The 20,373-nt window shown below is 38.8% G+C and overlaps 1 protein-coding gene across 3 annotated transcripts in view; it reads right to left on the bottom strand.

The window, feature by feature from the left end:
- Positions 1–20,373, bottom strand: part of AKAP6 (A-kinase anchoring protein 6) — a 405,099-nt gene that overhangs the window by 210,891 nt on the left and 173,835 nt on the right. For all 3 annotated transcript variants that reach the window (XM_073348987.2, XM_078853347.1, XM_078853346.1), the window contains exon 5: positions 10,848–10,970. In XM_073348987.2, coding sequence (XP_073205088.1) covers positions 10,848–10,970 — 123 coding nt within the window. The remainder of the gene's footprint in view (positions 1–10,847; positions 10,971–20,373) is intronic.

Raw genomic sequence — 20,373 nt, 5'->3', positions numbered from 1 at the left:
ATATAAAATGATCTTTCCCAATCAGGGCAATAAGTTCAGAAAAGCCAAATTATCAGCAGGTTAAATGATTTAAAGTGAATTCTCCCGAGGGGAGAGATAATACTCCACTATACTGCTCTAACTCCTAAGCACCATCATTCTGAAGATAGTATAGTATATCAGAGAGAAAAAAATCTAAACATGCTGCCAGGAGCAATGAAAATGGTGAAGTTATTTACGATGTTTCTACTGTGTTAAGGTTTTGGAGGCTTTAGCACCTTTAGCAAAATATAAAAATGTATTCAAAAAACAAACGCCCACCATAATAAAAAACAACACCCCCCTCTCCCCCAAAACCCCAAAACAAAACAACCAAACCAAAAAAGCAGCAGATTAGCCAGGGGCATTTGTATTACAGCTTGTTTTCAAAGTGTACACATGTTTAATACTCCTCTAATCTGCATTTCCCTGAAAATGACAATTTTTAAGGAAGATTTTTTTTAAAAAAAATAGAAGACAGGTTGCAAATGGATGATTAATTAACATCAAAATCATTAAGATATCATTGTAGTCTCACACAATTTTCTTAGAGGTAAAATACAGCCCATTCCATGAACAAAACTTCACTTTTTACAGCTAAGGAAGGTACTCATGTTATTGATGGGAGTGACAGGGGAAAGAGGGTGGAATTCTGATACCAGACCACTTAAGATTTCAGATTTGGTTGTCCTGCACGAAAACATGACTGTTCAGTTTTGCAGCCTTGGGCTCATTCTCTTATGAAAATTAATGAACTTCTGTGATTATCTAAAGACATTTCTCTGGATTATGCTCATTCTGTTTTCCACTGTTTCCCTGCCCCATTTTATTCTCATGTCTTTAGTACATCTGACTTTCATTTGGTCTTATATGTTTAGTTTTGTCTTTGTTACAAATTTAAATGCCACTGCTTCCATTAGCCTCAGACTGGGAGTCAAAACTGAGACAATGGCATAATACATTTCAAATTCAAGTATTAATTTTAAAATATATAATGAATAATTTCCACCTGGCTTGAAATCTAGACCTGATCATAAAAGTTTAGATCTTCCATTATTGCTGCCTGCTGGTTAGTGCTCAGTGTGAGCATGTCCGCAAATATTCTTGGTTCCCATTCAGGCCAGTAGAAATAGCCTGGTGCCTCTGGAAAAAAACTACACTTTTGGCAATTCACTTGCATATGCTTGAAGTCCTTTGCTGCATACATGTGAACTTCTTTTGTGTGGGTACATTGTGGAAAACCACGTTCTATCACTTCAGGGCTATAGAACAAGTAGAATAATATTTCTACCATGAACAATAGATCCTAAAAGGCAGATAGGTTGGTGATTAAAATTTTGTTAAATATACACATGCATTGTGCTTTGTTGTAGACCTGATGTTATTTAATTGCAATTTTAGAGATAATCATTACATATGTCATTTCAGCTTGTCACTCAATCCAGCCCAAAAGGCATGGAGCAAATCACCAACTGGAAGCTGGTGGAACTGTCCGTAGATTAATGTAATGCCCTTTTAACCCTATACTATCTAATTGCTTTAGTGCTCTTCCAGGGCTATTTGTAACCCATCTAAAACTCCTGAGCAGTCTCTCTCAGTAAGAAAGAATATGAATATTGGCCTTTATATGGTCAGAAAATGTACTTTATTTTGGACAAAGGACAATCCTTCCTCTGTCTCTCTAGAGATCTATATTGTCAAAACTCCAGTCTCTGACAATACAGGTGGCTTTTGAAAAAGGAGGAAGATTTTTATGAGGCATGGAGAGCACATCTAAACTTTCTTCTACAGAGAAGAAAAAAAATTGCTGGTGTGGACAAACTGGTGTGTGAGCTTTTATACAATTTATTTTTAAATGCTAGTAATATTATTCTTTTGTGACAATTCATTAGGACAAAAATGCATGCTTCCCAATTCCAAATTCTTAAAGGGTCCATTTTTCATTACCGTATATACTCATTCATAAGTGGAATTTTTTTTGGTAAAAAGTGAAGCATCAAACAGTGGGGGTTGGCTTATCAATGGGTCTACACCAAAATTTGATTATTTTAAGCTCTATGGAATTATTGAATTGAATATCTAATACATTGTCATTTTGTTTACCTGGAGCAGCACATCCCTGGGCCTGCGCCACTTCCTGCAGCTCCCATTGGCTGGGAACAGCAAACTGCGGCCACTGTGAGCTGAGGGACTCCATGCCTGTGAACGCTCCAGGTAAACAAAACATCCAGGCCCACTAGCAACTTACCCTGACCAGCTGGGAGCCAAAGTTTGCCCTGAAACATAGGGTCGGCTTGTGAAAGGGTCATACACAGTTTTTGCTATTTTTACCTATCCATCTTGGGGGGTCGGCTCATAAATGAATGGTCTAATGAACGAGTATACACAGTAATTTAATAAAAATGAACTAACAGGTTTACTTGTAAATTCTCAGAAAATTAACTCTATACTCAAAAAGTAAGTGCTCTAATTTTGGGGAGGATACACTGTATTTTAATTCATAACAGAGGTTGAATCCCTTCTATAAGTATAATAAACTCAATTTCAACTATGGATCTGTAAAATCCTCTTGTGTAAGCTATGCAATGGGGTGCAGGGAGGATCTTTTTATGCTTCCTATTCTTTCACATCATAAGGGTTTATCGCAATCCAATACCTAATTACTGTGAAAACTATTAGGTTACTAATGGCAGGGGTTCCCAAACTTGGTTCGCGGCTTGTTCAGGGTAAGCCCCTGGCAGGCCGCGAGAAGCTTTGTTTACCTGAGCGTCCGCAGGTACGGCCGCTTGCAGCTCCCAGTGACCATGGTTCACCGTTCCTGGTTAATGGGAGCTGAGGGAAGCGGTGGCCTGGCCTGTGCCGCTTTCTGCAACTCCCATTGGCCGGGAACAGCAAACCATTATCTACTCTATCTGCCATTATCTACTCTGTTTTAGTCCATTGTTTTTCACGCCATTACAAATGTATTTACTTAATTTTAACACACATGATTAAGGTTTTTTTCCTCTTTTATTAAGAACGATAATTTATTTTTCTAATTATTTTTTCATTTATGTTTACTGATCACAATCATGTGTGTGACTCACTAACACTTGACTCCATCATTGCTATTAATATCATACTTGGAACTGCATTTATTTTCATATGAATTTTAAGTTGTGGGGAGAATGTGTATATTGGGGGAGTGAGAGAGACAGTGCGTGTTGGGGGAGTGTGAGAAACAGCTCGCAGAGCAGCACTCGCTAATCTGAAGGCTTGTTCAGACAGCAGCAGTTGCTGCCGGCAGTTTCCACTCCTGAACCCTGTCCCTGAACCCCAGCTCAGTGGAAACTGGGTACAGGGCTGGGGTGGAGGGACAGAGCAGCAGTGGGCAGAGGGGCTCCAGAGGTGCCCCCCCTTAGAATGGAAGCCCTGGGCCATTGCCCAGCCTACCCACCCCTAAAGGCCAGCCATGCATATAAATGGACTAAACAACCTTAGTCTTAATAATAAAAACACTTTGCATTTCTATGCCACCTTTCACCTGAGGATCTCAAAGTGTCTCATACACATAAATTAAGCTTCATAAATCTCTGTGAGGCAACCAAGTATTAGAAAAACTTAAGAACACAGGAACAGCCATACTAGGTCAGACCAATGGTCCATCCAGCCTAGTATCCTGTCCTCCGACATCAGCCAGTGCCAGATGCTTCAAAGGGAATGAAGAGAACAGGGCAATTATGTGATTTATCCCTTGTTGTCCAATCCCAGCTTCTGGCAGTTGGAGGATTAGGGACACCCAAAGTATGGGGTTGTGTCCCTGACCATCTTGGCTGACAGCCATTGGTGGACCTATCCTCCATGAACTTATCTAGTTCTTTTTTGAACTCAGTTATATTTATAAGAATATAAATTTGGCCACACAAAGATAGGTAAACTGAGACATGGAGAGATTAAGGCCACAACGTCACACCTTCAGTGCCTAAAGTTATGCACCTAAATCCACATTTAAGCACCTAATAAGTGGCCTGGTATTCAGAGGTGCTGCACACGCATAACTCCTATTAAAGTCAGAGGGAGTTGAAGCTGCTCTAAAAATCATGTTTCTGATTTAGGTGGATACAAAAATGGATTCAGGAGTCTACTTTTAGGCACCAAGTTTGAAAATATTGACCTAAGCGATTTGTCCAAAGTTACAAAATGAATCGGAGATGGATACAGAAACAGAATCTTGGAGTCCACACTTTTAGTCCCCTGCTCTAATCACCATCCAATATTCCATATTGCAACAATGACTATCAAAACACAAAAGAAAATGACTCAGGCTACTCTACACAACTGAAGGTAAATGTTTGCTAGTCTCCTTCAACAAAATACATAACACTTAAAATATGACAATCTAAATGTTGGCACCTGAATATTAACTATGTTTTGATAGATAATTTCCTAATATGATAAGGGAAAGCTTTGAGATCAGCCATTGCCTTAATTATAATTACTTTAATTAGCTCGCTATTCTTCCTTAAATTTTAGTACACTTTTATTATTGTAACAAATTATCATTCATATCTGTCTATATAAAATAAAATCTTAAAAAGAAAGAGAACAATTCCAGTAATTCTTGACATAAGAATAAGAAAGTCTGAATATGTTAAGTAGTTAGAAATATACATATTATAAGTTACAGAAATTGTCAGATAATTGGACCAATCCCTTTAGGAGGTATGAGATGAACAAACATCTCAAGAGAAGGGGGGACATATAGAAGAAGAGTAGAAAAATAAATATTCAGTAGAAGAGATCTGTCACTAAAGATGTACATTGGATCTTTTCACTGATAACCCGGAACACATATTCTTCTTAAAGTTAAAAAGCATTGCAACAAATTAATTTAAACAAGGTGATGCTGCACTCTTTGTGGATTTTCATTATAAAGTCCCTCACAGGTTATCTCGTGCTAAGTTTGATACAGGACACAGAACCACCAGTGGACTAAAGATCCAAGAGCACATCAAAGGAAGCCCTATAATTAGGAAGCTGGCACAAGCAAATCAAATAAAGCAAAGTCATGCTAGTAACAAACGGTAAAAGTAAATATTACAATATGAAGAAAAAAAAAGCCCCAGTGAATTTCACACTTTAAAAATACATTTTGTCTGAGTCCTTCTCAATAGTCACTCTCATATCCTCACTTACTTTTTTCTGTGCTCTAATAAAAGCAATGGTTTCCTCTGAGGAATAAAAGTGATAACGTATCCATTTCAGCAACCTCTTAAATGGGCAGGGTAAAGAACATCAGTTTGAATTCTTATTTGTTGAGCTGGTAAGAAATTCATTTGGTTTAAGAAGCGAGGTAGTATAATCTAGATAGATGCTTTCATTTCATGAGCTGCCTTCAGGATGCTATTTTTGATTAAAACTGATTTGCAAACCACCAAAACCTGTGCATGAAGTCTGTTTAGAAGCTGATTTTGATCAGGGAGCCAATGGGCAGAAATCAGCATAACTGCAACAGAAGAAAAGGAGTACTTGTGGCACCTTAGAGACTAACAAATTTATCTGAGCATAAGCTTTCGTGAGCTACAACTCACTTCATCGGATGCAACCGATGAAGTGAGCTGTAGCTCACGAAAGCTTATGCTCAGATAAATTTGTTAGACTCTAAGGTGCAACAAGTACTCCTTTTCTTTTTGCGAATACAGACTAACACGGCTGCTACTCTGAAACCTGAAACAGAAGAGTTATGAAAGGTAAAGCAAATCAGAAACCATTTTTCAAAGGTTCTTTCTTGGTAAGGTCTTTCTATGTGCTCAATAAATGCAGCAATCTTCAAGGTTTTATTATATGAGCTGTATTATCTAACTCATCAACTTTATTTCTGAGAGAAATATTATCTTATTCCACACCAGTTGCATGGTTTCATGTCCTAAATGGTAAGTTTCTAAATCTACTACTTAAAGGTCTAAAGCAGTTTTCCAACCTGGGGGGTTGTCCCTGCTTGGAAGCCTCAAGCCAGTGAATTGGAGAGAAGGTTAAAGCATGATTCCATATCTGTATTTCTTCCCCACTGTAAATGTGTTCCTATGGTTTTGGATAAAGCAGTAGCTGGCTCCTTGAAAAAATCACTCTCCATGTGATCTGGTTCCCTCAGTGGCCCCTAAAGCTGCTGGCCAAAAAGAACAGCTCACATGTACAAGACTACAGGCTCAGGCAGTAGGTCACAGAACCAAGCTTCAATCCTTTGCCCCATTAGCATCCAACTGAGCTGCAAGAGCATGTGTTACCCAGCCCCATGGAGTCACCTGTTGATGCCTCCACCTCAAGCAGTAGGTAGTCTTCAGCTGCGTGGGGAACAGGAATCAGGAGCCACAAAATAGGACAGCATTTAAATAAAATAATTAGAAGGAAAACTATAAAACAGAGGGGAAAAGAAGGAACAGGAAAAGGACAGAGAGAAAGAGACAGGAAAAATGATGTTGGCAACAGTGTACCATAAGCATCATATTACTCTCATGTGAATCACTCTCTAAGAAAGTATCCAGATTTTTACATAATTTTTTTCTGATTTGCTTTGCAATTTCTATAGTGTTGGTCATCTTTTTTGTCTGTTGGGCTTATGAAGGTATTTTCCATCCTTCCCAATATCTGATAATTGTGTATTTGGATGCTATCACTACTGCCATCACCCATTTTTCTAGAATTGAGGATATCTTAGAGCCTCTGAATTGTCAGTGAGAAAGCTATGAAACTAGTCTTTTTTTATGTCTCTTCAGAGAATGACTAATTTTTGACAAATACCTTGCCAATGTTTCTAGGTCCATGCCCAGAAAAGTGGTTTTTGGTGTTTTACATACTTGGACATTCATTCCAACTAGCTCATATAGCTAGAACTCTCCTCCGATGTAGCCAAATGTGTGGTCACAAGCCCAGGTTGAGAATCCATGTTCTAGATCATGTTTGTATCTTTAAAGTATATGCACTTTAGGTTGGTGTCTCCAAGTGGTTCTATACACTTTTTGGTAGTTATTACCAGTATTCTTTTATATCTATGTGTGCATGAATTTAATGAGCGTTGTCACAGGAGTGGGCACAGAGCTGATTTTTTTCACCATTTGAATTTTTATAAATGGATTCTGAGCTCCTAGAAGGTGCTAGATTGACAAGGCTGCACAGATATCTCTTGTAGTTGCAGAACACAGCAACAGCACAAAATTCCTTATTCCAGCACTTCGTCTCAACCTTTACCTGAAAGACCAACTCTTATGAAAATTGTTATTCGTCATGCCAATACAATACAGTACACTCTGAGAATGTGAGCAGAAGTGTACATTTTTAATGTTTTTTTCTTGAGATATGGACCTTTTCCCCCCACTAGGAACTGGACTGAAATTAATAGTTAATTTCACGTAAACCTGGCTGATTTTTGTTCACTAGCATTTTAGCTTGGATTCAGACTAGTTGCTTATGTATCAAAGGTTTTTTATCCCTTACAAATTGTTACGGTTCTCCATTTCCCCAGAAAGCTAAATGTGAGTGTTCCATTCAGTGGTGCTAACTTTATTTATTTTAGCAAGAGGAGAGTTAAAATTCAGCTTTAATATTCAAATAATTTATATTCAATAGTCACATGCTGAGGTCCTGAAATGATGGTCCAGGTGACATGACAAAAAAATTGAGAGGTCTCTTGAAACCTGTTACCAGTACTATCTTTGCTAGAGCATCCTCAGCCAATAGACAAAAAGGGAGCAAATAAACCTTGTCCTCATCTGAGATTCTTTTTATTTTCTTCCCTGTATGTGGCAGCAGTGGGGAGTTAAGTGGCAAGTACAAAATATCCCCTTTTATTGACATCCAGCTCCCTGTTGTGGCTAGGGTTAGGATTGCCTTGGGGTCTCCAGCAATTAAAAATTAATCTTTCATTAAAGATTATGTCATGTGATGAAACCTCCAGGAATACGTCCTGCCAAAATTGGCAACCCTAATTGTGGCCATATGTTTCAGTCAGAGCAGGGCCACAGGCAGCAATGATAATCTGAGGCAGAGCCTTTTCTCCACTAGCCCACTTTGTCGCCATAATACACAATCTGGTAGGATTGTGGTAAAGATGCCTGAAATGTTTATATTGCAGCTTCCACTGATAATTGTGAATACAAAGATAGCTAGTGTAGATTAAACCTATAGGAGAGAGGCAAATTCATTTTATTAATTTATTTGAAAGAGAGTCAACTCACAACTGGATGTCAGTGCAGAAACCCTGAGGTAGTGCTGAGGAACCTGGAACCTCGCTTAGGAGTTAGCCTGCAAGGTACATAGTGCCTTCTGTTCAGAAGACATCAAAAAAAGCTGATGGCATTCAAATTTGCAGAACCTATCTTGTAAAACAAGAAACTTTGAGGGAGGTAAGCTCCCCCCTCCCTCAAAGCCCTTAATCAGCATTGATTTAAAATGCTAAATCAAGAGGAATTTTAACACTGAACTGAATGTGAATTGAAGTTCATATACATCTGTTTAAACACAGATTGGAATTTCTGTCAAACCAATACCAGTGAAAAGCTGATATTCTAATTAATACGAATAACTCTATCTTCCTATTACAAAAATATCTCTTATTTTAATAATTCAATCTTCTACTGCAAAGAAAGGAATATGATAGCATATGTTTTTTTAAATCCCAGGAGAAATGAGGCTGTAGGATCACTACTGCTTTTCCGTGCTGTCCAACAAATTGCTTACATAGACTGACAATATACATGCCATCAAGGTATATTCACAGACTGAAATTGTAGTGTATTATATACTCTACTACTTCATGGAAGGATTGGGGGGGGAACCACTCTTACTTCATGTAAATGACCCCCCCCACACGCGAAACGTGTAAAGTACTCTATGCATCAGGAACACTCTGGTGATAGATTTTTAATGGCTTTAAAATAATCTAATGAAATGATAGACAAAGGTATAAGGCTCAGGTGTGATCTCTCCTGTGCACCTTCACAGAGAAGTGAGGGGGTGTAAGATGCCCACTCTCCCATGCAGACTATACATATTGGTGAATCCTGAAGGAGAAGAGCAGCCACCATGAGGCTGCTCCTGCCCATCCCACAGTGGTGGGTAGCGTATGTACAGGCAGGGATAGGGAGAGAGTAATTTTGGTTCCAACTCCCACAATGCACTGGCCCATGCTCTGGAGCTGGGGCAGACTTTCAAGTAATCTGTGCTAGTAAGAGGGCTGGTACGGATGACTTCCCCCATTGAGCGAGGGGGAAATAGATACTGAAAGTCACAGCCTTGTTTCTGTCCTGCTCTTGGGACAGTGCAGTTATGTCCATCTAGCTCAGAGAAAGCCATCTTCCAGAGAGTTTAATACAGTAGAGTAGGAGTGAACAAACTGAAATGACCCAGGACTTTTAGGTGCCGATCCTGCAGTGTGTGGTGGGTGCGTGGTCAGATCCCTGCACTTGCATGGGGCCAAAGTCTATGGGGCTTCATGTTAGCCCAAGGGAACTTTTGTAAAATACATGGCAGAATCACAAACTATTTGGTGCAGGGACAGTTATTTACTACCTACGTGCACAGTGCCTAGCACAATGCCTCTAGGCACTACTATGATGGAAATGATTAACATCAATAAAGGGCATGAAAAATGTCAATTTATGCTTGAAAGCTGGAGATCAGAGAGTTTTAAAGTTGTGGCAGGGTAAGTTCCATTTTTTTAACTGCTTAATTTAATGGTGGTCAGGCCGACCATTAAATTAATAGAAATAAACGAACAACAGAATTTACTGTATCAGGGTATTGAAACTCACTGATTTCCAATTCTTTGAAATGGAGGAGCTTATTTATTTATTTTTGCTCCTACTTTGCATTATCCAATTGGGCTGCAGAAGAAGACGGTCTTGAAAATTAGTTCTGCAACACACATACACAGATTGTATTTAATACTTTTCCTGGGGAGCTATGCCACTTAAATCACAAGACTTTTCCTTTAAGGAGGCATTTTCATTATTATTTATATTGGGTTAGTAACAAAGGTCTGAATCAGGAATGGGACTCCATTACACCATACAAACTGATAGGAAGACATGGTCTCTGCCCCATATGTTTGATAATAGTGTGAAAAATCTAAGCACAAGGTTTTCAGCATCTAAAATCTCATTTCATCTAACATGGTTGCTTTTCATATTTTACTACAATTCAACTACTGTAGTTGGTTTTCACCTGCTTGTAACCAGCAGCAGCTGTTAGAAGTATTCAGTAAAAACCTGATGAGGCTTATCCAGTGCCTCTCAATCTATAATTCTTGCCTGTACTATATTCAGATCTTATTTCGCCAAGTGTTTCCTACTTCCACACAATGTTTTGGCTTTTTGCACAACAGCAAGAATAGCGAGTTACATGATAGAAAATGCACATCCGCTAAAATGATTGAAATAATAAATTCAAATATTTTATTTAAATCATTCTGTACTATGATTAAAAATGTGGCAGACAGAAAAAATAAATTAGAGCTTCATTAATACCGGCCAGGAGAAATATAATTTTACTTTTATCTTTTATTATTTCCCTTTTCTTTCAATATGAGGATAATCTCTGAATTGCAATATAATTTTTTCTAATTTCATTTTCAAAGAGAGATTTTTGCTACACTATGGTTGCTAAAGAATGCAGGAAATTTTGTTTTTCTTTCAGAAAGTGAATTTGTTGGAATTTTGAATACTACTTCAATTTGCAACACTGTAAATATGGCATTAAAATATGTTGACTAATAATTAGAAAAAATAATCTACGAACAAAAAGCACAGCAGAACACTTCAATTACTGATAGCAATCATAATGTAATCTTGTCCTACCAAGTGTGTCTCAAGGTACAGTTTAAGGCTGTCTGTCTCTGCTTTAGGAGGAGTCCAATTCTCTGTCGTTTCCATGGCTTCATTTAACCAGTGAATGAATTCATCCAGCTTGCTTACAAACCCCTTACCAGATAAGAAAAAAGAAAGAACAAGAAAAACATATTTGTTAGTACAATGACAATCTGGAAAAAGCATGCTCTTTATTTTTTTAAACCAACAGAGCATTGCATAGTGAAATCTTGTCCTCAACAACCATGCAAAGAATGATAAAAATTGGTTGGTGGTCTAATAAAGGAGGAGCAAGACTGTGCTCAGTGTGTTCTGGGATAATCTAAGGTGGTCTCTTGGGACAGGCCAGTGTAAAAGATTCATTAGATTGTGGCGAGATGGAAAAAAAATGGGGTTTTAAAAGTGAGGGGGATTTGTGTGAGAGGCCTGGGTTATGATAAAAGATGGGTTGGAAGCCCTTATTCAGGCAGCCAGATGTGGCAGCTGCATCCCTTCTAGTGATATACAAGGCAGAATGTGCAGCATTTAATGTAAGGACTGCTGGTCTTTTATGAAAGGCACTATTAAATGATGTCCCTGACTTTACATGACTGGATGATGCTGTAAGGCCCATTTTGAGTGCAGATAATTCCACCAGAGTCTTCTGTTCAACGTGAGTCAAGGGAAGGTTAAGAGGGTAGCGTGGCCACGATGTTTACATTGACTTACGAGAGATTTTAAGAGTATGTTCATCTAATATGACCATCCCAGAATTGCTTAAGATAATGCTAGCACTGGTGTATTAGTTTTATTTTTATTTATTCATAGGCTTTTTTAGGATACTCAGAACTCTGGTATCTGAGCACCTCCCATAAATTAATTAAATTATGCCCTCAACAGCTCTGTGAGGTAACCAATGTATCATTATCATTTGTTCCCCTTTGTACAAATAATTCAATTTCATTGGAGCGGGGGACTGGAACCAAGGTCTCCCCGCTCCTGTGTGAATGCCTGGGTTAAAATGCCTGTTCCAGGTGAATGCCCTAACCACTGGGTTAAAGGTGATCGGGGGTGGGGGGAGAGGGGCACTCCTCTAATCCTTTAAAAATGCTTGGGAAAAAATCTTTCAGGTCAAATAAAACAATTAGTTCAACCCCAAACAGATTTTTTTTATTTGCCAAAAGTTTTAAATTTTAACAAAAAAATTTCAGAACTACCACCGAACAGGGCTCTACCCTCTGGGCCTCAGAGAAGAATACTACAAATCAGATTACTGATTGCTTGCCACATCCTAGTGATGCTATCTCAGAAACAAGGTGATTTGATATATACATACACAGGCAGACATATATACATACACACACAAAATAAAGGTGCTCTCTTGTACAGGTTTCATGTATTTTACTAAAAAAGTAATATATTACACCCCCATAACAAAGTACTGTTTTAGCAGAATTTTTCAAAAAATATTTCAAGATTTCAAGCATGTAATGCCGATACGCACTAGTACAAAAGGCAGCTCCAGTTTGTATTTTTCCATATTGAATTTCGGATCCCTCCAGTACTAGCCTTTTAGATGTCAAATACTTTTTCTCTCTGCTATGAAATGTGCCACATTTAATATGCCTGTATTTACCACATGAGGGGAGACAACCCACAACAGGTTTATGACCTGAATCATTTGTGTTGTGGGGTAGGAAATGTTTGAAGGGTGTTTTGGGCCTTACTAAATATATAGATAATATCATGTAAAGCTCTGAGGAGCCAGAATCTTTTTGTTTAAAAAAAGATAAAAATTCCAACAACATTATGGACATTAAAATCCCCACTAAAAATAAATAGGTTGGTGGTGGGCACTGAGAAGAGAGCTAAAGGAAAGGAGAGGCATGATGATAGAATGGGGAGCTCTAACCCAAGCTACGTCCCTGTCAGAGAAATATTTTCTGCTACAAAACACAAATCACAATAATCCTACTATTTTTCAAACGATGGCTATAAAATTTTATTGAAACCATTCAAAGAACACATCTGTAGAAACTGAAAATAATTTAAAAAACTAAAAGCCTGACACTGAAAATGACAGTCAGAGGATAGATAACACTGTCCAGCTCCTGAATCTCAATGTCTGGGTAAACACCACCATCTGGAGGCCTAATGGAGCATTGTCAGTCTACAAAATCTTAAGGAGGGAACCCACTGCTGAATTGTAAGCATCTAAATTGGATTTCTAAATCTTACATCTGAACATTCAAATATGTGCCTATTTTTGCAAATAAGTGCTAAGGAACATCATAATGCAGATTTGGATGCCCCGCAACTAAATTAAGACCACAATTTTACTTGACTTGTCATTTGACTTCTGGTAAAATTAAAAGGAAAACCCATATAGTTAAACACATGACAATGGAAATGAAGACAATACATGCGAGCCTAGATCAGATAGGAGATTTCTTTTTCATATTTTCCACGTGTTTATCTCAAACTAAATTCACCATAATCCGTACTTTATTTGTCACAAACTAATGATCAAAATGTTTTTCACAATTTTTTCACAGTAGTGCCTACGACTCCAACTTATTTATTTTAATAGTCTGATGCTAGTGGACAGAGACACCTTTATCATCTCAATGCCAGACTCATGACTCATGTCTGCCTGGAAGGCAGCTCCACTGGAAATTGAAACCTATGCAAATACAGTCAACTGGATCAGGTCTATTGCTAAAGACTAGACTACAACCCTGCTCTTGAAGCTGAACTTCTACTTCTCTTCAGAGAGACAAGGTGGGTGAGATAATATTTTATTAGACCACCTTCTGTTGGTGAGAGAAGGTTTCGAGGAGAGCTCTTCTTCAGGTCTTCCCTTTGGCATTATTCCAAGGCCTGGCTACATGCAAACTTTAAAACCAAAATCAGTATTTTCAAACAATATGCTGCTCCTTTATCACTTTAAGCACTGAGGCACACATTTGGGTCTTGCTTATTCCATCTGATAAGCAATAGGTATTGCTACTTTAGGGCTAAAGCATACTTTTAGGCACAGCCTTGAGCAAAGGATGGTGCATAAACTTAGCACCAGCTCAATGATTACCCTGCGAGACACTCCAAGTCACAACCTAGACCTTACTGAAGATGTGATTACCGGTCTATTGACTGGCTAGCAGTAACAAAAAATCCTATTTAGAATGATGAATACCTAATGAATGTTGAAGATGTACAGTAAAAGACAAAAAAGGGGCTATCTTCATGCAGTTTGTGTTGGATATTTCCTAAAATACATATATATTTTAAGAAATGTTTTTGACGAAATTGGGTCTAGGAACATAAGAACGGCAATACTAGGTGAGACCAAAGGTCCAGTAATGATCAAGTGATCTCTCTCTTGTCATCCATCTCCACCCTCTGACAAACAGAGGCTAGGGACACCATTCCTTGTCCATCCTGGCTAATAGCCATTAATGAACTTAACCTCTATGAATTTGTCCAGTTCTCTTTTAAACCCTGTTATAGTCCTAGCCTTCACAACCTCCTCAGGCAAGGAGTTCCACAGGTTGACTGTGCGCTGGAGTGAAGAAGAACTCCCTTTTATTTGTTTTATATCTGCTGCCCATTAATTTCATTTGGTGGCCCCTAGTTCTTATATTATTGGAACAAGTAAATAACTTTTCCTTATTCCTTTCTCCACACCACTCATGATTTTATAGGTTTCAGAGTAACAGCCGTGTTAGTCTGTATTCGCAAAAAGAAAAGGAGTACTTGTGGCACCTTAGAGACTAACCAATTTATTTGAGCATGAGCTTTCGTGAGCTACAGCTCACTTCATCGGATGCATACCGTGGAAACTGCAGCAGACTTTATATATACACAGAGAATATGAAACAATACCTCCTCCCACCCCACTGTCCTGCTGGTAATAGCTTATCTAAAGTGATCATCAGGTGGGCCATTTCCAGCACAAATCCAGGTTTTCTCACCCTCCACCCCCCCCCCCCCCACAAATTCACTCTCCTGCTGGTGATAGCCCACATATCTATTCAGGGGACACCATCACAGGGCCTAATAACATCAGCCACACTATCAGAGACTCGTTCACCTGCACATCCACCAATGTGATATATGCCATCATGTGCCAGCAATGCCCCTCTGCCATGTACATTGGTCAAACTGGACAGTCTCTACGTAAAAGAATAAATGGACACAAATCAGATGTCAAGAATTATAACATTCATAAACCAGTCGGAGAACACTTCAATCTCTCTGGTCACGCAATCACAGACATGAAGGTCGCTATCGTAAAACAAAAAAACTTCAAATCCAGACTCCAGTGAGAAACGGCTGAATTGGAATTCATTTGCAAATTGGATACTATTAATTTAGGCTTAAATAGAGACTGGGAGTGGCTAAGTCATTATGCAAGGTAGCCTGTTTCCTCTTGTTTTTTCCTACCCCCCCCCCCAGATGTTCTGGTTTAACTTGGATTTAAACTTGGAGAGTGGTCAGTTTGAATGAGCTATTACCAGCAGGAGAGTGAGTTTGTGTGTGTATGGGGGTGGGGGGGATGTGAGAAAACCTGGATTTGTGCAGGAAATAGCCCAACTTGATTATCATGCACATTGTGTAAAGAGGTGTCACTTTGGATGGGCTATCACCAGCAGGAGAGTGAATTTGTGTGCGGGGGTGGAGGGTGAGAAAACCTAGATTTGTGCTGGAAATGGCCCACCTGATGATCACTTTAGATAAGCTATTACCAGCAGGACAGTGGGGTGGGAGGAGGTATTGTTTTATATTCTCTGTGTATATATAAAGTCTGCTGCAGTTTCCACGGTATGCATCCGATGAAGTGAGCTGTAGCTCACGAAAGCTCATGCTCAAATAAATTGGTTAGTCTCTAAGGTGCCACAAGTACTCCTTTTCTTTTCATGATTTTATAGACCTCTATCAAATCCCCCCTTAGTCTCCTCTTTTCCAAGCTGAAAAGTCCTAGCCTTTTTAATCTCTCCTCATATGGGACCCATTCCAAATCCCTTATCATTTAATTGCCCTTTTCTGAACCTTTTCTAATGCCAGTATACCTTTTTTGAGATGAGGGGACCACATCTGTATGCAGTATTCAAGATGTAGGCGTACCATGGATTTATATAAGGGCAATAAAATATTCTCCATCTTATTCTCTATCCCTTTTTTAATGATTCCTAACATCCTGTTTGCTTTTTTGGCTGCTGCTGCACACTGTGTGGACGTCTTCAGAGAACTATTCACGATGACTCCAAGATCTTTTTCCTGATTAGTTGTAGCTAAATTAGCCCCCATCATATTGTATGTATAGTCGGGATTATTTTTTCCAATGTGCTTTACTTTACATTTATCCACATTAAATTTCATTTGCCATTTTGTTGCCCAATCGCTTAGTTTTGTGAGATCTTTTTGAAGTTCTTCATAGACTGCTTTGATCTTAACTATTTTGAGCAGTTTAGTATCATCTGCAAACTTTGCCACCTCACTGTTTACCCCTTTCTCCAGATCATTTATGAATAGGCTGAATAGGATTGATCCTAGGACTGACCCTTGGGGAACACCACTAATTACCCCTCTCCATTCTGAAAATTTACCATTTATTCCTATCCTTTGTTCCCTGTCTTTTAACCAATTCTCAATCCATGAAAGGAAGTTCTAATATGGAGAAAGATTTGCCTCTTGATAAAAAAAATGTACTCTGCAACACTAGAAAAAAAAATGTAATGCAACACAGTCAGAAAATGAAATACAGGACTAATTACACCATGCAAAAGAATGGAATTTAGTGTGCAATCATGAACACAGACTCAGGACTGATCAATGAAACAAATAAAATAGGAAAGCAAAATATACACAATAATATTTTGCCATTTTTTTTCTCATGTCATACATCTAACAGAAATGGTTGTACATCCCTATCATTAATAATTTTTACCACTCTCTCTCTCTCTCTTTTGTATTTGTGGTTTACCTGTTTCTTTGTCTACACAGCTTTTTTAGACAATTTAAGGTAGAAAGAGAGAGCCTCAGCTGGTGTAAATCAGCTTCAATTGCTTCAGTGGAGCAAGGCTAACCTATAATAGCTATGTATCTAATCCAGACACTATGATGCCTATAATTAAACTATGATACGATATATCACAATGTTTTGGAATCTGGAAATCCCAAAGTTACTCACATTATAGCAAAAAAATTGCTATAAAAACAAGAACTCCCCAGGAGAGAGAAAAAAGGAGAGTGGGAGGGAATTCCAGTGTAAATGGATCTCTCTCTTTGAGACCAGCTGAATCAGTTCTGTGATGTAACTGCTCTGTATTGTCCTTGTAAATTCAGCACTGATTTTATTCCAGACACTGGACTCCTAGTAATATTGTTACTATGCTATATTTGGAAAAGTCACATGCTACATAGTGGATATTTGGTAGCAACCTCCATAGCTAAGGATACAAAGCACTTTCCATTATGACCTTCTGTTTGAATGCACTTACACATTTCTGAAATGTGCACTTATTGGTTACAGGTTGTGCGACTGTGGAACATACATTTTTTCTTTTGTGTAAAAAAACCCACAAAGTTTTATTTGCACTTTTTAAAAACAAAGCTACAGGACAAATTGTTTAAATTTAAAACTTGACATGGACATAGTCTTCTCTAGGGTCTACAGCTATTTAATCTGGGTGGATAAGGATTCAAAATAAGAGAGTTGTAAGTACTGAAAAAAATCTAAGTGTGTTCAAGGTATCTGGTAGGCTTCTAGCAGAGTCTAGTAACAGTATTGCCAACCCCAACAGTTCAAAAACTCCCAAATCATGAGATTAGACTAAAGTCCTGAAACTTCTTTTTTAAGAACTGGTCTTTTTTCAATGCCCTCTAATGCCCCTGCCTATCTCAAGAGAGTGTATGTAAAAATAACAAGTCAGACATTTGAATTGTGCAGAGAAATAGGCAGGCCCTGCCTTTCCCTCCCCCCGTCTTCTTTCCCACTGTTTAGAGTCTTTTCTCATGCCCTTTCACCTGCTTCCCAAATCCCTACCACTGCTGAGAGCCATGCCAGGTACATCTGCTCCCTGACCCCCCTCCCCAACACGTGACTCTCCTTGGCAGATTCTTGCAGCCCTTCTAACTGCTGCCAGGCAGACTCCAGCAGCTGACCAGACCCCCAATTCCTCCTTCCTTGCAGGCTCCAGAAGCTGCCTGCCATGTCTCTAGCCTAGAGAAGGCCTGCCCTGGGCTTGGACCTCCATTAATGCCCCCTTCCAGGATTGTGGGGGATGGGCTGAGGCTGCTCCTACTAGCTCTAGAGGTGGGAGGGATGGCTCTGCTGTGCTTTCTGCTGCAGTGTTTTGCGCTGCTCAGAGCACCTCAGTATTGCAGGCTCTAGCTGCTGCTACCTGCAGCTTACATAGTACAACAGGGAAAACTAGTCAGGCCAGGGAACACTCCCTAGCTGCCTGTAGTGTTTGTAAAAAGAAAAGGAGTACCTGTGGCACCTTAGAGACTAACAAATTTATCTGAGCATAAGCTTTCGTGAGCTCACGAAAGCTTATGCTCAAATAAATTTGTTAGTCTCTAAGGTGCCACAAGTACTCCTTTTCTTTCTGCGAATACAGACTAACACGGCTGCTACTCTGAAACCTGTAGTGTTTGTGGAATTGAGAGCAGCCCCCCCAAATTTTGATCATCACAATAACATCACAAATGTCTATCGCTGTAATAAAGCTTAGTCCCTGGTGATATCACTATACATTTCCCCTGGCTTATCGGGGCAGCAGCTCAGATAAGGCACATGTGAAAGTAAATGTCTGACTGAAAGACTGCAAAATCCTTCCCCCAAAAGTGCCTTTATATCTGATAGGCAATAGTCTCCTGTCCCAATCTATGTATTTAACAGGTACAGAAAGTCGTACACATGTCCCTGTCATCTGAGCTACGCTTGCTACTGGAAGCTTCACATTTTTAATTTCGAGTGTGAAATCTGAATGTTATATTACACCATTTGTTCCTTTTTTGGTCTGAAACTCAATAATTTAAGCATTTACATGGTCTCACTTAGACTTTGAAATCCACCTTTCAGGAAATTAAACAGAGTGAGGAAGGGACGAGTTCCTATCTTTCCTGCACCTTTAATTTCAGTAAACCTAGTTTCTGCTAGATGGGTGTTCATAACTAAAATGGGCCCAGGAAGGCTGATCTGGGGCTTTAGTTTGAGCTGGTTTCTAACAGGCAGTACGTTTACCATTACATTAGAAAAAGAATGACTTTTTTAAAATGAATGCTTAGGATTTGTAGGATATTGCAGAATGCAGCAAAACTTTTGGAGACACACTAAAAACTAATCTGCTTTCTGGGTTTTTTTCCTGTTCAGGATATCCAGGAAGGGTACTGGCCTTCTTGAACCTGAATTTGACTATGCATGTTTCAGAGATACACTTGTAATGTTGTAAAACATATACTATAAAATAATACAGGATGTAATGTGGCAAGTTAACATTGATGTGGAAACTTTAATGTATGCAGTTCCTGGGCTAAATTCTGCTCTTTGAAACTACGCAGAATTAACTTGGGTTGCACGTGTAGCTGGAAGCAGTATTTGACCATCTTGCTTCTTGAAATTTTAAGCTATGCAATGTTAACATTGCTTAACAATTTATTATTATTATAATTATTAATTTGCATTTAATATGCACATTGAATTATTATGTATTGCATCACATACACTTAATAGAGTACTTTTGGACACAACTTTTATAAAGGCACAAAATCTTTGGAGCGACTACAACCAAGGTTTGAAAAAAGATGTTCCAACCAGGTAGGTCCCAGATATTTAAGCATGTACTAAAAATGTCTATTTACCTATAGACAAAATTATCAAGTTTTAAGGAGGACTGTCGTACCAGTTTTACAAAGACACAGAACCTGCCCTTTACACCACACATCTCAGCATAGAAGCACAAGAGAGCAGTACTAGTGAAATCACTATACTAGATCTCCCTCTCCTCCCCTTTATTTTTGGGCACACAAAGGAAGTTTTGACTGTAAAAGAATTGGTTATGAGGTTGTGTGCTAAAAAATGAACGTTCAATTTTATTGCAAACAGAATGTTGTAAAGTTTGCTCCCAATTTACAAAAAAAAAAAAAAAAAAAAAGACTGACCTCAGAAAAGGATGAACTGGCTCTAAGGGCACTTCTATCACAGAATGGCATTAAGAAACCACTTTGTCTAACCACAAAAGGACTTGCATTTGAGTCTCAGGCGGGACTCAGTCCTGCCCACTAGACTTTATTTTCAAAAGGATAAAAGTGCACTTTCTTCATAGGGAAAGGTAAGTCAAAGGAATCCAGGCACTCTGGAGGAGGAGACTGCACAAACAGCCATCGTCAGTTTCATTGGAGCTAGACTTAGAAGCAACAGTCCAATCATCAGCAGTACAGATTATAGAACTCCCTAAGGAGCCAGATGCCACTAAGGAAAAAAATTTGTCTGTAGTGCCCTCCAAACTTTGTGATGGCCAATAAGTCCACTGAC

Source organism: Lepidochelys kempii, chromosome 6, assembly GCF_965140285.1.
Source record: "Lepidochelys kempii isolate rLepKem1 chromosome 6, rLepKem1.hap1, whole genome shotgun sequence".
Taxonomy (NCBI): Eukaryota; Metazoa; Chordata; order Testudines; family Cheloniidae; genus Lepidochelys; species Lepidochelys kempii.
Note: the sequence above shows the minus strand (reverse complement) of the source record. Positions and strands in the feature narration are given on the sequence as shown.